Below are 16,378 nucleotides of genomic sequence, written 5' to 3' on the forward strand. Positions count from 1 at the left end.
AAGTACCAGCTTGGATATCCCAAAGTACAAGATGAATTTAAACCTAATAAAAATTTTCACAATATTAAAAATTTGTAATGAGATATAACTGTTCATGATACTGGAATTTTAACTTGGGCTTATGTCTTATATATTCCAATTGAGCTGTCTGTGTATAATCCATTGGCTTTCAACTTCATCTTGCCACTGCCTGTATTTTCATTCCAAAATCTGCTGAGGATCTCCGAATTATACAGGACATTAATTTTCATTCAGGCATGTGGGGATGGGGGATTTACCCCACAAATATTTTGCTGTTCGCACAGAAGAGTACAGAAATAATATCCCTGTCATCAACACAATGCTGGCATAATTGGAGTGGCACACTGTGTTAGTTCTGTAATGGCAAAAGTGAGCTAAAGATGAGGGAACAAAATTTATTTCTGGCACTACGTGTATGAATGACAACAGGCCAACTTCAGTCAGTACAAGTAATACATTATTTAAAACCACAGATAGATTGTTTATTTTTTATTTCTGTATGATTTATAATGCATTTTACAGTTACATCTAGTGGTCTGTGTGCAAGATACCACATCTACATACATGACCTTTACAGTGAAAGTTGCATTAGTTAAAGAAAATAATTTTCAACTTCATTAGGTCCACTATTTGGTCTACAGAAGTCAGAATTTAATATTCACATATACCAAGCTATGATTAAGGCTCGCTTAAAATGAGTGTTCATGATGCAAGGAATCAATGATGAGACTAGATCTAAATTTGCTGGATTTAAAAAATCCTTTGGAAAAATGTGTAGGACAGTTTACTAAATGAAGGAGTAAACTCTAAACTTAAAGCATTTAACACAAGTCTTGTAATTTTGAGGCACAATATTAAGGACTTATAAATACTAAAAATAAAGGAGAACCACTATATAGAAATAATGCATATTTAAATGGTACATAAATCATGTACACATCAATCCAATCGAGCCTTTCATGAGCAACCCAAACTGTGTATTTATTCAGAGATATAAAAAAATCACAAAACAGGTCTTAAAACAACATAGAAAAAGGAGACACAGTCAATAAGCCCAATTATCAACTATAATTTTTGCAACTCAACTTTCTGTACACTTTTTGTAATATAATATACAATTTATGTTTATTTTGTGACAACAGATGTAAAAATGTCTTAAACAAACGTCAACAATATTGCTAAGATGGAAAGCAAATATCACATGAAAGATTAAAACTGAAGTAAACCTCGGAATTGAAAGAGAAACAGTTTCTGTTCACTCTTACAAAGTTTCCAGTCTTATATGATTGCAACTTTGTGTTCCAGCTAACACAGTGTGGGGCATCAACTCCAAATGTTTGTTGCCACAGTGAAGTATTTCTGTTCACTTTGAAAACATACATGCTAGTAACAAAAACATCACAGTATATATCAAAACCTTTTTAATTCATATCACTTGTATGAATATAAGTTCTCTTCTTTCTCAGCCAACTGTGTGTAGTATTTCAACACTTTTCACACTGAGACACAAATACGCCTTAATTGCAATTGAAATTGTCCTTCAAATATTCATGGCATATTTTTTTCAAATATGTGGTATTTATTCCACTCATTGGGTTTTACATCCTGCAACTTCTTCAACAATCAGTCTGTCTATTCATTCTCTCTGTCTCACTTCTAAACAAGAATATGCTTCAGATTAAGCACTTCTGCACAGATATCTGAGAATATTTTGTCTGTGAGATGTTACTGCCCCTAGAAACACAATTTATTTCAAATATAAGTTTCAGTTATAACCATTGAGCACTGATGCCAGTTTCCTGTTCTGGTTTCATCTAAAAGTAACTAAAATTTATACAGTGTGTCAATGCTATGACTTCACTGAAAGATAAAGCAATCAACTAAACCATCATAATAACAAAACCTTTTGATTAAATCATGGTATGTTACTCTGGAACTCTTCATTTCATTACTTTTAAATTATCTATATAAAAACAAAACTATTATAAAAATACTGAGGAACAAAATAATTGACAAATATTTTTTCTGGTGGCTTAAAAATACAAAGACACATTTTAATATTTTAGATGACTTTTGTACTTATCTCTTCCTGTAGCTTACAACAATTATACTTTTTCATTTGGTACAGATATGCAAACATGAAATAACTGCTTTATATCCCTGATCCGCTTTTTCTTTCGTCCAAATAATAAATAAGTACATCAATAACAAATATGCATGTGTTGACACCAATGTCAGATAAATTATATTCATTCCCACATCTGCAACAGTGATGCTATATTCCTGCACATTTTTTACAACCAAAATAGTTTCATTCCACATGATTATACATACTACTCCCAGTAAACTTTTGTCCACATTAAGTGTCCACACAAATGTACCTTTTTGCGTTACTTTCAAGTACAAGATGCTGTTGCTACTGAGGAAAAGGAAATAATTTTACTTGCTACACTGCAGTTGAAAAGTTTCATTTCACTGCTTTTGGTGTAATATAAAAATAAGCCATCCATTGTTGTCGTAATGATTATCACTTGATGCATGTGGCTGAGAAAAACACATACTAATCAAGGAACAGTTTTCATGGTGATTTGTTTCACCAGTCACTCCTATACTATTTATTCTATGTCATATTCAATTATATAATTATCATTATTAATAATATATAGACTCCAGGAAGTAACAGCAACATTCATTATGAGCAGGGATATACTATTTATGTCAGAAGGGCATTACAGGATATTACCACACTTAAGGGAATATTTTCTTAATTCCTAGTCATTTAAAAGAGCTCAAACATGCAACAAATGACAGTTGGCACCATCTGTCAATTAAAGTATACAGTTATTCAAGATATATACCTTTTTTTATTTTAAATTATAATACTCTCTTTCCTCGGAGTTAATGGTGCTAATCTAGAATCCGAAGAGTTTCTTTCCTTTTCCTTCTGTCAACTGTCACACTATCAGCTGATAAGGTACTCTATTCAAATATGGAAACACAAGTGTTCCAGATTACTTCACTTTAAGTATACCAAGTAGATTTATATACATATACACATACAAGTAATCTTCCGTATAACAAGGGCGATATTTTTAATAAACAACATCTGTATATGCTTCCTCCACACTGCACAGCTGAGAGGAATATCCACATTGTCAAGAGACTGTAATACTTTGAGTGGTTACAGTTTTGGATCTTCATTCAACTTTGCTGACTTCCACAATGTTCACTGTCATATATTGTGGTAAGCATTAGCTCATTTACAGTAAAGCACTCTATTTCACTGTAGAGAAACTTTGTGTTTGGCTTTGATTGGATGCCACCCATGAACTGAAAACATCCCTGAAAAGGGAACACAAATATATTTAGTGTGCTGAAAATGATCCTCATACAAATAAGTATTAGTAGGAAAATTAATATGGCATATTTTTACAATACAAATATTAAAACTTTCTTCCTGGTGACAAGCTTACTGAAATTAACAAATAATATTATTGGGTAGATAAAAAATCTACTCACCAACTGGTGGCAGAACACACAAATAAAAAAAGATTATAATTTGCAAGCTTTCAGAGCCAGTGGCTCCTCCTTCCAGCAGAAGGGTTACAGGGGAAGGAAGAGGGGTGAATGAAAAGAACTGGAGAGGTCTAGGAAATGTGGTAGATTTTTAGATTTTGGGAAAGTCACCCAGAACCACAGCTAAGGGGCACTGGATGAGATGAGAAGGAAAGACTGATTCAACCGGTAAGTCTCCCCTGACCCATGGTTCTAGCTGACTCTTCCAAAACCTACCCCTTTTCCTATACCGCTTCAGTACTTTTTCTTCACCCCTCTTCCTTCCCCTTCAACACTTCTGCCAAGAGAAGAAGCCACTGGCTCCAAAAGCTTGCGTAATTATAACATTCTTGTATGTGTATGAACTGCTGCTGCTTGATGAGTAGATCTTTTACCCATACAATTACATTATATTGTCAAAAATTGATTGTTTTCTTTGAAATAGACAAATGAATCACTCTACTTTAATATCTTAAGGACCTGTTGTGCAACTCATCTCAAAAACACACTGACACAAAAAAATCACAACTCCCAAAAAAATAATTAATGTAGAATAATAAAATTTTGGAAGTACATTTGTCTAGGTAAATATTTAGATGATTAACATTGCAGGATCACAGTTTAATGTAAATGCGAGTAAGGTATTGCAAATGTGAAATGATGGTACATTAATAACTGTGTAATCACACGACCGTTAAATGCAAGCATGCAAACATGCATGCATTGTGTTTTACAGGTGACACATGTCAATATGTGGGATGGAGTTCCATGCCTGCTGCACTTGGTCAGTCAATACAGGGACAATTAATGCTGTTTATGCCTAATGCTGGAGTAGTCGTCCGGTGATGTCCCATAGGTGCTTGAATAGTGACAGATATGGTGATTAAGCAGGCCAAGGCAACGTGTTGACACTCTGCAGAGCATGTTGGGTTACAACAGCAGTATCTGGGCAAATATTATCTTGTTGGAAAACACCCTGGTCATACGAAATCGTATCCCAGACTGTAACTCCAGGTGGAGGTCCAGTGTGTCAAACACACAGACAAGGTTGGTTGCAGGTCCTCAACTGACCTCCTTGTAACTAACACAGAGCCATCACTGGCACAGAGGCAGAACCAGCTTTCATCAGAAAACACAACAGACCACCACCCCATCCTTCAATGAGCTCTCACTTGACACCACTGAAGTTGCAAAGGGCAGTGGTTTGGGGTCAGTGGAATGCATGCTGCAGGGTGTCTGGCTTGCAGCTGTCCTTGAGGTAATAGTTGGTTGTGTCACTGTGGTGCCAACTGCTGCTCAGACTACTGCTGCTGCAGGTGCTACACAACGCACCACAGCTGTATGCCGAACATGACGGTCTTTCCTCTCAGAAGTGCCATGTGGCTGTGCGGCGCCCTATCTTCTTCCGACATTTTCATGACCAATGCTGCCAGCAATCATGTACAGTGGCTACATTACTGCCAAGTCTTTCTGCAGTATTGCAGAAGGAACATCTAACTTCTCATAGCCCTATAACATGACCTCATTCAAACTCAGTGAGGTGCCGATAATGGCATCTTTGTCACCTTAATAGCATTCTTGACTTACATCAACTCATGACATCCAATCTCAAAGGTAACTAATGTTTATGACAGTTATAGCATGTATTTAAGCAAACCTGATTTGCAACCTCATAGTGATGCTAATAGTGCCACTCTTATGCAACTGGTGCAAAATTTGAAGAGACATCCCATTTCAGATGTAGAAACATGCCTAACACCTTCCTTTATGTCACAGAACTCCTTCTTGGTGTTCCATTTTTTCTGTCAGTATATTTACAAAATATAATTACTGCTGCTCTAGATATGTATAGTTCTTCAAAAATATGTGATCTTCTCTTCTCTTTAAAGTAAAATAACAGCCACACCTATACAATCATTAAGAATGAGGGGTACACTTCTGAATACACTGGCTCCCCATTTAACTTCAAGCAATAACAAGCAAAACCATAATATTCTCTGATAATGACAACACCCATTTGTTGTATTTGTACTGAAATACATTTTGATTTCAATATAATTATTAAAACAAAGCTTTCCTTTACATTTTAGAAACTCAATTCAGGAACAGGGCCCATTGCAGGACATGCCATTGCTCATGTCGGGTTGAATAGTGCTTCTAAATTTGTTGCAGATGAGTTGTGTCAGTGAGTTGTCTCTATGATCCAAACAATAAATTAGTTCTACGTTCCTAATTAATGGAAGGAGTAAATGTAACATCTCACCATACAGTTGAGGCATCCAAGGCCTGAAAGCTTAGAACATTTTAAATCTTATTTTTGTGAAAACTGACCACTCAATGGCTAACTATAATTATATAGTGGGTTGTTACCTTTCTCCTTGGACTGTTTGTATCCTACCCAAGATTTTCCATTATCATATTTAGTTCCATGTGTACAACAGATTCCTGCCATCCTTTCCATATTTGTGTCTATGTTATGTGTCAAAAACAAACCCATTTTAGATTATCCATAGACAATGGAAAACATAATCATTTATGGTATAGTTGGGGCATTAAGGAGTACAGGCACACAGACAGGATTTGGATCTTGTAACTAAACTTTTGTACAATGCCCTCCTTCCAAGTTAAAAATGTACAGTCCAAAAAGACACTGAAAGCTAAGATACAAGTCCCAAATCTTGTTTATGTAACTGTTTCACACTCAATGCTGCTACTCTATAGTGAATGGTTAACTCGACTTGCTCTCTCAGTTGTTAGTTTTATGACTTTCCAGTATTGTATTTTATCATCAATACCACAGCTTCATTACAAGATGTTGGCTCCTTTTCATTTCACAAAAAACCTGCTACATTCCAAGTGGTGATCCGTATAACATACTACATAAATGTCTACAGTAAAAACTCCATATAATTTTTTGGAAAATAAGGGCCAACCATCCAATTTCCTTCCATCACATAGGGCAAAAGAAAAACCTGACTTTATATGTCCTTTTAATAACATAAATATTATTTAGCTTTCTTAGCTGATATTGTCCACTGGAAGATATTACCACAAAATTAATTTCTCTCTTTTCATAATATATTCTTGCTGTCACAGTCTGTCTTGTTCTCATTGTCCTTTTAAAGCCCTTAATACAACAGCTGTGTTGACAAATGTATGGAGGCATATTTGAAAAATACTGAACTTCTAGTCATAAAAATACATTAATTAGAAAAGGCTTTATTTGCGCCTCTAGTTTCCTTCTAATCTTCTTCATTTTTCCATGTAATTGCCATTCACTTTTATGCATTTTTACAAAACTGCAACAGTTTCTTCAACCTATCTACATACAAGTTCTTTTCCCAGGAACTGATCCAGCTGACAGTGGTGGTCTTGAGTTACTCACTGTCTTCAAACTGTTGTCCATCTAACTGTTGTTTCTAATGCAAGAAGAGTTAATGTTTACTGAGTGAGAAGCTGGGACTACAGTGTAGCTGGTCAATGTTCTCAATAAAAATGTTAAAACTGATCCTTGGTACAGGCAAGATGTGTTGATGCATATTTTCGGTCCCACCTTGCAATATGTGAGCCTTTCTATGACAACTATGTAAATAGTGGAGTCTCCAACTTGAACAAGTTCATCAGCCAGATCACCAATTATCAATGACCTATCAAATGGACTTGTTTTGTACACTTGCGTGATTTCATCACTCTGGATACCATTATCTACCTTTTCCTTCACTCATTGCTGTAGGCCCATGTAGTACTTGCAACTCCTGATGAGTTTGAGCAGATGTAAATCCTTTTACACACAAAAATTAAAATCATAGCACACGGTTTGCAGCTGACAGTAGTAACCAACCACTTTCAAAGCCACTGTTGTTTGTTTCCACCCATACTCAAACAACTACTGAATTAAAACTATGATTTCTGTGATTTCTTTGTGCACCTTTCATTCTGAGTTGTCAACATTTAAATATCAGCAGATGGCCCTTACTTTTTGAAATGCATCATACCATGGTAAAATCAAACAATGGAAAATGCAGGATGGAATAATGAAAACATTATGAAAAGGATAGATCACTACTCACCGTACAGTGGAGACACTCAGTTGCAGACGGTCATGACAAAAAGACTGCTGAACAAGTAAGCTTCTGGCCAAAAGGCTTCTTCTGAAATACATGACACAGAGACATGACCACCAACTCTGGTTGCAGAGGCCAGCCAGAGACAGTGGTCATGTATATGAGTTGTATTTGCATAAATGTGTGTTGTCTACTTCAGAAGGAGGCCTTTTGGCCAAAAGCTTATTTGTTTAACAGTCTTTTTGTTGTGTCTGTCTGCGACTCAACATCTTGACTATGGTGTGTAGCAATTGATCCTTTTCATAATATTGTCACACTATTGTAAATTTACACTTCTGTTGATTAGGATTTTACATACCTGCAGTGGCTAACAACACACTCATTGCTGCAGTATTCATCCTCCCACTCAGAGTTGCTGATAGCAGGGTTGGGACACCCATGGCGGATGCAGGTGTTGGTGCCAGGGCGCAGCTGTGGTGCACCTACAGCTGGCTGCGGCGCTGGTGCAGGCACCGGAGGAGGACCCGCACCTGGCGGTGGGCTTGAAACAACGTGTTCACTGCGTTGGGGCTGGCATGTGCAAAGAGAAAATCCCAAAATGTTGGTTACTTAGACCCAACCATGGAACTACATTCTTTGTGCTTAGTCCTCATACTGTAGGATTCGCAATCACAACTCACTCAACACTATTTAGAGACAGTGTCTTAACTACCAAATACTAGAATAAGAAAACACTATGGCTGAAAGACACATGAATGATGGGATAAATGGAATTTCTAGCTCTTAGAATGATGTCATGGAAAGTTAAGAATTTGGAAGGTGAAAGTGTAATATATATTCTCATGCTAGAATATTGGGCTGAATTCAAAAGAAAACACAGAATAAAGGGGATAGTTAAAGCATAAAAAATAACAAGGGAAGTTTAGACCAGCTTCTATATAAGTAACCTGAAAATAGAATGACAAACAGAAGCTGTATAGGAGAATCCTGAAAAGTAAATTAGAATGAAGAAAATAGTGTAAATTAGAGCAAAGAATGCACACGACAGTCAGCTTTCACCTTTCTAGTTTGTAAAAATCTGAAATGGGGATGGAGGACCCACAAACCCATGTAATGAAAGAAGTACCCAGGTGCATTCTATCAGGTACCACACAATCTCTAACAGCAGTTTGAACATTGTTGCTGGTGGTCTTGGTCGTAGTCATTATTATACAAAATACTGAACCAGATCTGCCGGTTAACAGATAACTGTGCACCTTCTTAATTTGCTCTCCCCTTGATTACACTGTTTCAATGGTGACGGATTCAGCAGAGACCATTGAACAGGTGTAAAGAACAAAAAGAACAACTAAAGGTAAAGTAAGAGTGTTAGGCCATGTCATACAAAGTGCAAAGTATGTACAGGAATCAATTGCATAGGAAAAAATGCCATTCTGGGAAGTTTGGAAATGTTACCAGAGTCTGCTACTGCTTATTTTCTTTCAGCATTTGGTAGTTAAGACTATCTTCTGTCTTGCATAGTGTTAATATTTAGTCTTGAGACTATTACAAATTTCACTGACAAAATACAGCTTAAACCCAAACATGCAAAGAGTCGCAGAATGGAATCCCATGTCCTCAACTAATCCAATTTCAAAATGCATAGGATTACAAGATAAACATTTTGGGTCTGAAACTTATAAATTTTGAAGTAGTGCCCATTGCTAAAAAAAAATAATTTCAAAAGATATCTACAATCAATTTCCAAAGTTTCTATGTGTCTTAATTTTTCCACAGTTACTGTGGAATGTGTGAAATGGTATCAATGAATGTATTACCAACAATAGAGAAAACACACTTTTGAAAACTATCTATTTTGGCTATATGGCCAACATATAAATGATGAGCAGAATGCTCTGAACAAAATAAATGATTACTTTTCTCTAAGTTTTAGTGTGACACCTTCTCTAAGGAGCTAAAACTACTGCAAAGCTTTTGATACAGCAGTTTTCGATAGAAAGACATTTGAAATTAAAACACTATCGACAATGTTCCATTTGACATTAATAATTTAACTTTTGAAGATAGTGGAGAATCTTCCTCTAACTACACATTATTGCCCAGATTCCATAATCACTGGCAACTATTACCAACTGCATTTATATTAAAATACTATTTCACTTTCTATGTGTGCCCAAAATAATATTTTCAAGCCAGTTTTACAGGATCACGATCACTGTTTGTATCTTTAATGTGCAGTCAAAGAATGACGACTCAACAATACAGATGAGCAATTTTAGTACAGCTCAGTTCTTACTGCATCTTCATGACAACTCTCCCATGGATCAAACAAACCTGTGACCATTCATACTGCCCTTTTTTTATATCCATCCAATATCTCCTCTTAGTCCTGTTTGCTATGGCTCCCACATACATGAGCATTATTTAGGATGGGTTGTGCAAGTGTACTGCATGCACTCCCCTTTGTAGACTGATTTCATTTCCCCAGTATTTTACCAATTAACCACATTGCCTAGTACTGTGTCAACCATAGAAGTAGCATAGTCATTAGCAACTGCAGTCTGTTTCACTATGTTTATTTCCTGTTGCGTGTTTTCTTGGTTCAACAGTATCTTAGTTGCCCTATACAACAATGACCTGTATGCTGTTTGCTTATGAACTTTTGGGTGACTTAAGGTTGCAGGCATTGTGGTGCTGGTCATTGTATTTTCCTATAACTTTCAAATGTGCATGTTTTGTTGTGTCTTGTGATATTTATGTACAGAAAGATTGATGCTTTTGTCTCAGATATGTTCCAACACTGTACTAGGTAAAGTGAAGAAATACCCAGACACAAACCGCACAATAGAAAAAAAAAGACAAAAACAAATGTATATCTAGCACCCCATATCACAGAAGATTGCAAATATTTTCAAAAACCTCAAAGTAAAATTTGGATTTTCTACATCTAATAAACAACAACAAAAACTACTACATAACAAAATGTGTAATCATAACCAATGTTCAGAAAACGGAACATACAAAACAAATTGCCAGGAATGCTCCAAGTTCTGATGTTGAGATTTCAACATCAGATATACAGAGCACGTCAAAGCCTACAGACGTGCATCAGCAATAGCCACACACATACACAACACATGTCACCCATTTAGAAATAGAGAGTAAAAATTAAGTCCATAAAACGGATCTTTTAGAAGAAGTGGAGATATATTCACACTATAAAAAAATGAAGATAAAATATTAAATGAAAAACTGGAAAATCAATCAGTGAACTTAATCAAGTGCTTCTATAGCACACTTAAATAAAAGTAGTGAAACAAAGAAATATGAACCACTGGAAAATATAAAAGCAAATGATAACAAAGTTTTTGAAGATGAATCTTAAATGTGTACTGTGTACAGAAAAATGTGTGTGATGTTTAATATGTGTAAGCTTCTGCACAAGTTAAGCACAAGGAGAGTTGAAGTAAAAGTTCTTTCAAGTTTTGCCATTAACTCTATATAGAGTTCGATCATCAATTGAAACTTGCACTTGTCTTTTATATATTGCAGTAAAGACAGCAGAACAATGCAGCACCTCACTCATGAAAAAATCATGAATAAATGGCAAAGCACACAGAAAATGCACTTGAAGATGTGATTCATTTCACAAAATGCATTGTGCAAAATATACATAAAAGAAAATCATGACTGGTAGCACAAAAGTTACTTATTAAGAAAAACTACAGCCAGTTTCAGGTCTTCTCTTGTCCATGTATGTTTGACACTAACTTTAGTGCCACTAATAGCCTTTACATATGACAAGAATTTCTTTGGGTTTTGTGAAAGATCTTTTTATAATATTCTGCTACAGTAGTCATTAAAGGTCCCATGCATTACCCGCTTCACAACCAAATGGATTTCTTTCAGTGTTACTTTATCTATAGACTTATCTACAGGCTTGTTTTACATCTATGCCAAATGTATTAGTTTACTGAAGGACATTCCATACGCAGACAAATTTTATCAATGCACACAATGGGGAACAGTGAATGTTTTTGGACCTGATTAGAGTTCTGAAAGGGAGAAAAAGGCATGGTCTGGAGAGTAAATGTCTGTGTAAGAGCAAAGGCAGAGGGTAAAAGACATTTTAATAATGTTATATGTGTATCTTGGCATATGTAATATCTGCTGTATCCTGCTACTAGGAGTGTGAGTGCATCGAGTGTAGTGTCACTGCATGTGTCTGCTTAAATCAACTGCCAACTGTATTAGCGCGCGACAGCCACTAGAGGTCGCGTGTAGGAATCATACACACGGTATAGTCTCTGGTGCGCCACCTACCAGCGACTCGCACATATATACATGCAGAGTAGCACTGATTCACACTCACTTTGTTCTTTTAGTTTGTACTACTCACATCAGCTGTCCTGTGTATAGCTTATGTTTCACCTTCTGTATGATTCCTTTGTCGTGTTACATGCAGAGTCACAAGAGGCTTATTTCCGTTATTGTTCAGAAGCTTATAAATACTTGTATTGGTTTTTCATATTATTTTGTTACTACAACATTGTAATTGTTTAGTAACCAAATAACATGACCCAAGTAACACAAATATGGCTTTATTCGTAATCTCTGAACAATAATGGAAAGAAGCCTCTTGTGACTCCACACGTAACACAATAAGAGAATTATACAGAAAGTGAAACATAAGCTATACACAGGACAGGTGATGTGAGCAGTACAAATTAAAAGAACACACCTGAGTAATCGGCACAGTGGAGACCGTGCTGAGTGCGTGCTTCCTACAGGTGGCTTGTGGTGGCTAGCCCCGCACTGATACAGTTTGCAGTTGATTTAAGTACACATGCACAGCAACATTATACTTGGCGCACTCACCTTACATGCGCGAGAAGCAGGATACAGCAATATGCAGTTGTACAATGCTCTTTCAAAAACAATCAATTTTCAAGCTTCTGTGTACATTATGCTTTTTCTCCTTGCTTTTTTTTACAAAGAGCCCATCCCCAAAGTCGTTCAAGTGTTCTTTGATCTATACTGTACAGGGTGCTGCTCGTTACCAGTTACAAATAGAAAACTGATTTAAATTCTCTATGTAAATTTCCTCCATGTCTTGATCACAGAGTGTGTAAAGGCACGCATGAATCTGGGACTTCCTTGTCGCAATGCGTATTTTGCATATCTTGCTGATAAAATCTCTATACTACCCACTGAGGAACATCACATGTTCTAAGTCATTTATACCAAGTACCAAGCCCCATCTTAATAATGATCATACTTCTACAATTATCATACTAATCATAATTTTAGTATTACTCTTCACTACGGCCCACTCATGAGATTCAGAATATTTTTCTGAGAAATAGATGTAGAGTTCAATGACACAGAAAAACTTTCAGTGTATAGCTCACTGTTGCTTGCTAGCAACAGTGTGCTCAGATTTCCAATTGTGCAACTATATTTCAGTCTGCAGTAATCTACATCAAAATGAAGCTTCTTGACTGAGTAGATGTCTTCAATTGGTATAGCATACTATCTTTATCATCAGCTGGGTACCAATGTTAAGAGTACTGAGAAGTTCTCAACTATTGACATGAACCTGAATACCAAAAATTGCATTAAAAGTCAATGGTTTCAATAATTAAAACCTGTTTATCATTTTAGGAAGCTGCTTGACAGAAATTCCTTCATGGATACCGACCACAAATAATAGTGCAAAATCACTTTTAGTTTTATCTTCAAGGGAATTCAAAATTAGCATTAAGAGAATACAATGATGTCCAATGAAAACAGATGAAAAGTTACCTAAATTGGATAATTTGGAACTGAGCAGTTTTCAGATGATATTAAATCCAAATGTTCTTCGTAACTAATATGTAATACAAAAGTATGTTGTTATAAAAGTTTCTCCAGTTTTCATGCCTCAAAATGTCTTTTTGTACTCATCATTGCCCACAGAGTCATTTATGTCAGATAAGGACATTTATACATTATGCTATGAGACCAGCAGTGTCTTTCTCTCACAGCATAATATGAATGGGGTAAAGTGTAATACATAAAGTTAATTTGTCAGTAGATAGGAAAAGAAATATTTCCCATGCCGAGAATGTATCTGCACACTGAAGTAAGTTATTGGAAGAATAATCTATTTTCCAAAAAATATCTACCAAACAATTAATCTAGGAAAAGGGCATTGCCTACTTAAAATACTTTCTATTTAGTTGCACCAATTCACATAATACTTGTCACTTCTTTTGTCAATACTAGTAGGAAATAAGAAACATACAGAAGTAATGCCATTAAACCTTGCTTTTTAAGAAAAGTGGAGATCGTTTCATACTAGATCCCTGGAGAGAATCTTGCAGAAAATTTACCCATTTGCAAGATATTTGCCATGACTCATGAACCCACTGGACTAATAGATTACTTGGCAAAGCAGCTATTTGGAAAACTTTATACAGGTATATGCCCGAAATCAGTTGGTAAGTTTCCCCTCTCACTTTCAGTTTCCAGAAGAGATATTTCTATTGTTGGTAAAACTGAGGAGAAATCTAGGAAACTATAGTAGTATTTGTATTGCTCCAACTTTAAGGACGATTGTTAAAGTGCAAGATGTTCAATATTCTGAGAAAAATAGTAAGGGAACAATAATAATGGAAGATTAAAAAAGTTTAAGACAGGGATACAGTTTTCCACGACTACTGTTCAATCTACACATCAAATAAGCAATGATGCAAATAAGAGAAAGGTTCTGAAGTGGGATTAAAATTTTCACCAACTGCGACATAATCGCGTATACAAACAGTGATCCAATACTGTAAAATGCTTACACACTGAAACCGGTCATCGTCTAAAGAATTCATATTGTGATCAGAGACTGAAATAAAAAAGCATTTGGGATTAAAATTATGCTGAAACGAAATCAATGATAAGACTTGGTGATGACATTACTACATTTATGAAAGTGTAAATGAACAACAGGACCTTTGAGTGGAATGAACTGAATATGGACTGAGGGTAAACTGAAAAAATATGTAAATAAAGAGTAATAGCAGAAATGAGATTTGCTTAAACTTCACAACAAAATTGGAAACCACAAACCACATAAAGTTAAGGAATTCTGCTACCTTCAAGGCAAAATAACGTACGGTGGATGAAGCAATGACATAAAAAGCAGAATAGCACAGGGAAAGTGGGCAATCCTGGCCAAAGAAAATCTACTAGCATCAATCACAGGCCTCAATCTGAGCAAGAAATTTCTCAGAATATACACTGAAGAACCAAAGAAACTGGTATACCTGCCCAATATCATGTAGGACCCCCACGAGCACACAAGAGCCAGAACACGATGTGGTATGGATTCGAATAATGTCTGTAGTAATCCTCGAGGGAACACACCATAAATCCTGCAGGGCTGTCCATAAATCCATAAGAGTACGAGGGGGTGGAGATCTCTTCTGAACAGCACATTGTAAGGCATCCCAGATATGCTCAATAACGTTCTGTCTGGTGAGTTTGGTGGGCAGTGGAAGTGTTTAAACTCAGAAGAGTGTTCCTGGAACCACCCTGTAGCAATTCTGGATGTGTGGGGTGTCACATTTTCCTGATGGAATTTCCCAAGTCTGTTGGAATGAAAAATGGACATGAGTGGATGCAGATGATCACACAGGGTGCTTACATACATGTCACCTGTCAGAGTTGTATCTAGATATACCAGGGGTCCCATATCACTCCAACTGCACACGCCCCACACCATTGCAGAGTCTCCACCAGCTTGAACAGTCTCCTGCTGACATGCAGGGTCCATGGACTCACGAAATTGTCTCCATACTCGTACATGTCCATCTGTTCAATACAATTTGAAATGAGACTCATCCCCGGCAACACATTTCCAGTCATCAACAGTCCAATGTTGGTGTTGACGGGCCCAGGCAAGGCATAAAGCTTTGTGTCATGCAGTCATCAAGGGTACATGAGTGCGCCTTCAGCTCCAAAAACCCATATTGATGATGTTTCGTTGAATGGTTCGCATGCTGACAGCTGCTGATGGCCCAGCATTGAAATCAGCAGTTTGCAGAAGGATTGCACATATGTCACTTTGAATGATTCTCTTCAGTTGTTGTCAGTCCCGTTATTGCAGGATCTTTTTCTGGCTGCGGAAATGTCGGAGATTTGATGTTTTGCCGGATTCCTGACATTCACAGTACACTCATGAAATCGTCATACGGGAAAATCCCCACCTCACCATTACCTCAGAGACGCTATGTCCCATTGCTCATGCGCTGACTATAACACCATATTTAAACTCACTTAAATCTTGATAACCTGCCATTGTAACAGCAGTAATCGATCCAACAACTGCACCAGACACTTACTGTCTTACATAGGCATTACTGACCGCAGCGCTGTATTTTGCCTGTTTCCTTATCTCTGTATTTGAATATGCATGCCTATACCAGTTTCTTTGGCGCTTCAGTGTTTGTTTTCAGCACAGCATTGTATGGTAGTGAATCATGGACTGCAGCCAGGGCAAACCAGAACATAAGAATAGTGAGGAATTTGAGATATGGTGCTGTAGAAGGATGTTAAAAATTAGGTGGACAGGTTAAGATAAGGAATGAGGAAGTTCTCCCAAGAAATACTGAAGAAAAGAACACATGGAAAACAGTGGCATAACGATGGGATATAGGACTTGTATTAAGATATGATGAAAGCAACTGCAGGGGAAAACAGAGACT

At 36.6% G+C, this 16,378-nt stretch overlaps 1 protein-coding gene across 5 annotated transcripts in view; it reads right to left on the bottom strand.

Annotated features, from left to right (window-relative positions):
* Positions 1-497: 497 nt before the first annotated feature.
* Positions 498-16,378, bottom strand: part of LOC126485413 (TOX high mobility group box family member 3-like) — a 489,322-nt gene continuing 473,441 nt past the window's right edge. For 4 of the 5 annotated variants that reach the window (XM_050108870.1, XM_050108874.1, XM_050108875.1 and 1 more), the window contains 2 exons: positions 7,999-8,210; positions 498-3,363 (listed from right to left, as the gene is read on the bottom strand). In XM_050108870.1, coding sequence (XP_049964827.1) covers positions 3,297-3,363; positions 7,999-8,210 — 279 coding nt within the window. In that variant the 3' untranslated portion in view covers positions 498-3,296. The remainder of the gene's footprint in view (positions 3,364-7,998; positions 8,211-16,378) is intronic. The other variant, XM_050108876.1, reaches the window with a different exon arrangement.

This window comes from Schistocerca serialis, chromosome 1, assembly GCF_023864345.2.
Source record: "Schistocerca serialis cubense isolate TAMUIC-IGC-003099 chromosome 1, iqSchSeri2.2, whole genome shotgun sequence".
Taxonomy (NCBI): domain Eukaryota; kingdom Metazoa; phylum Arthropoda; class Insecta; order Orthoptera; family Acrididae; genus Schistocerca; species Schistocerca serialis.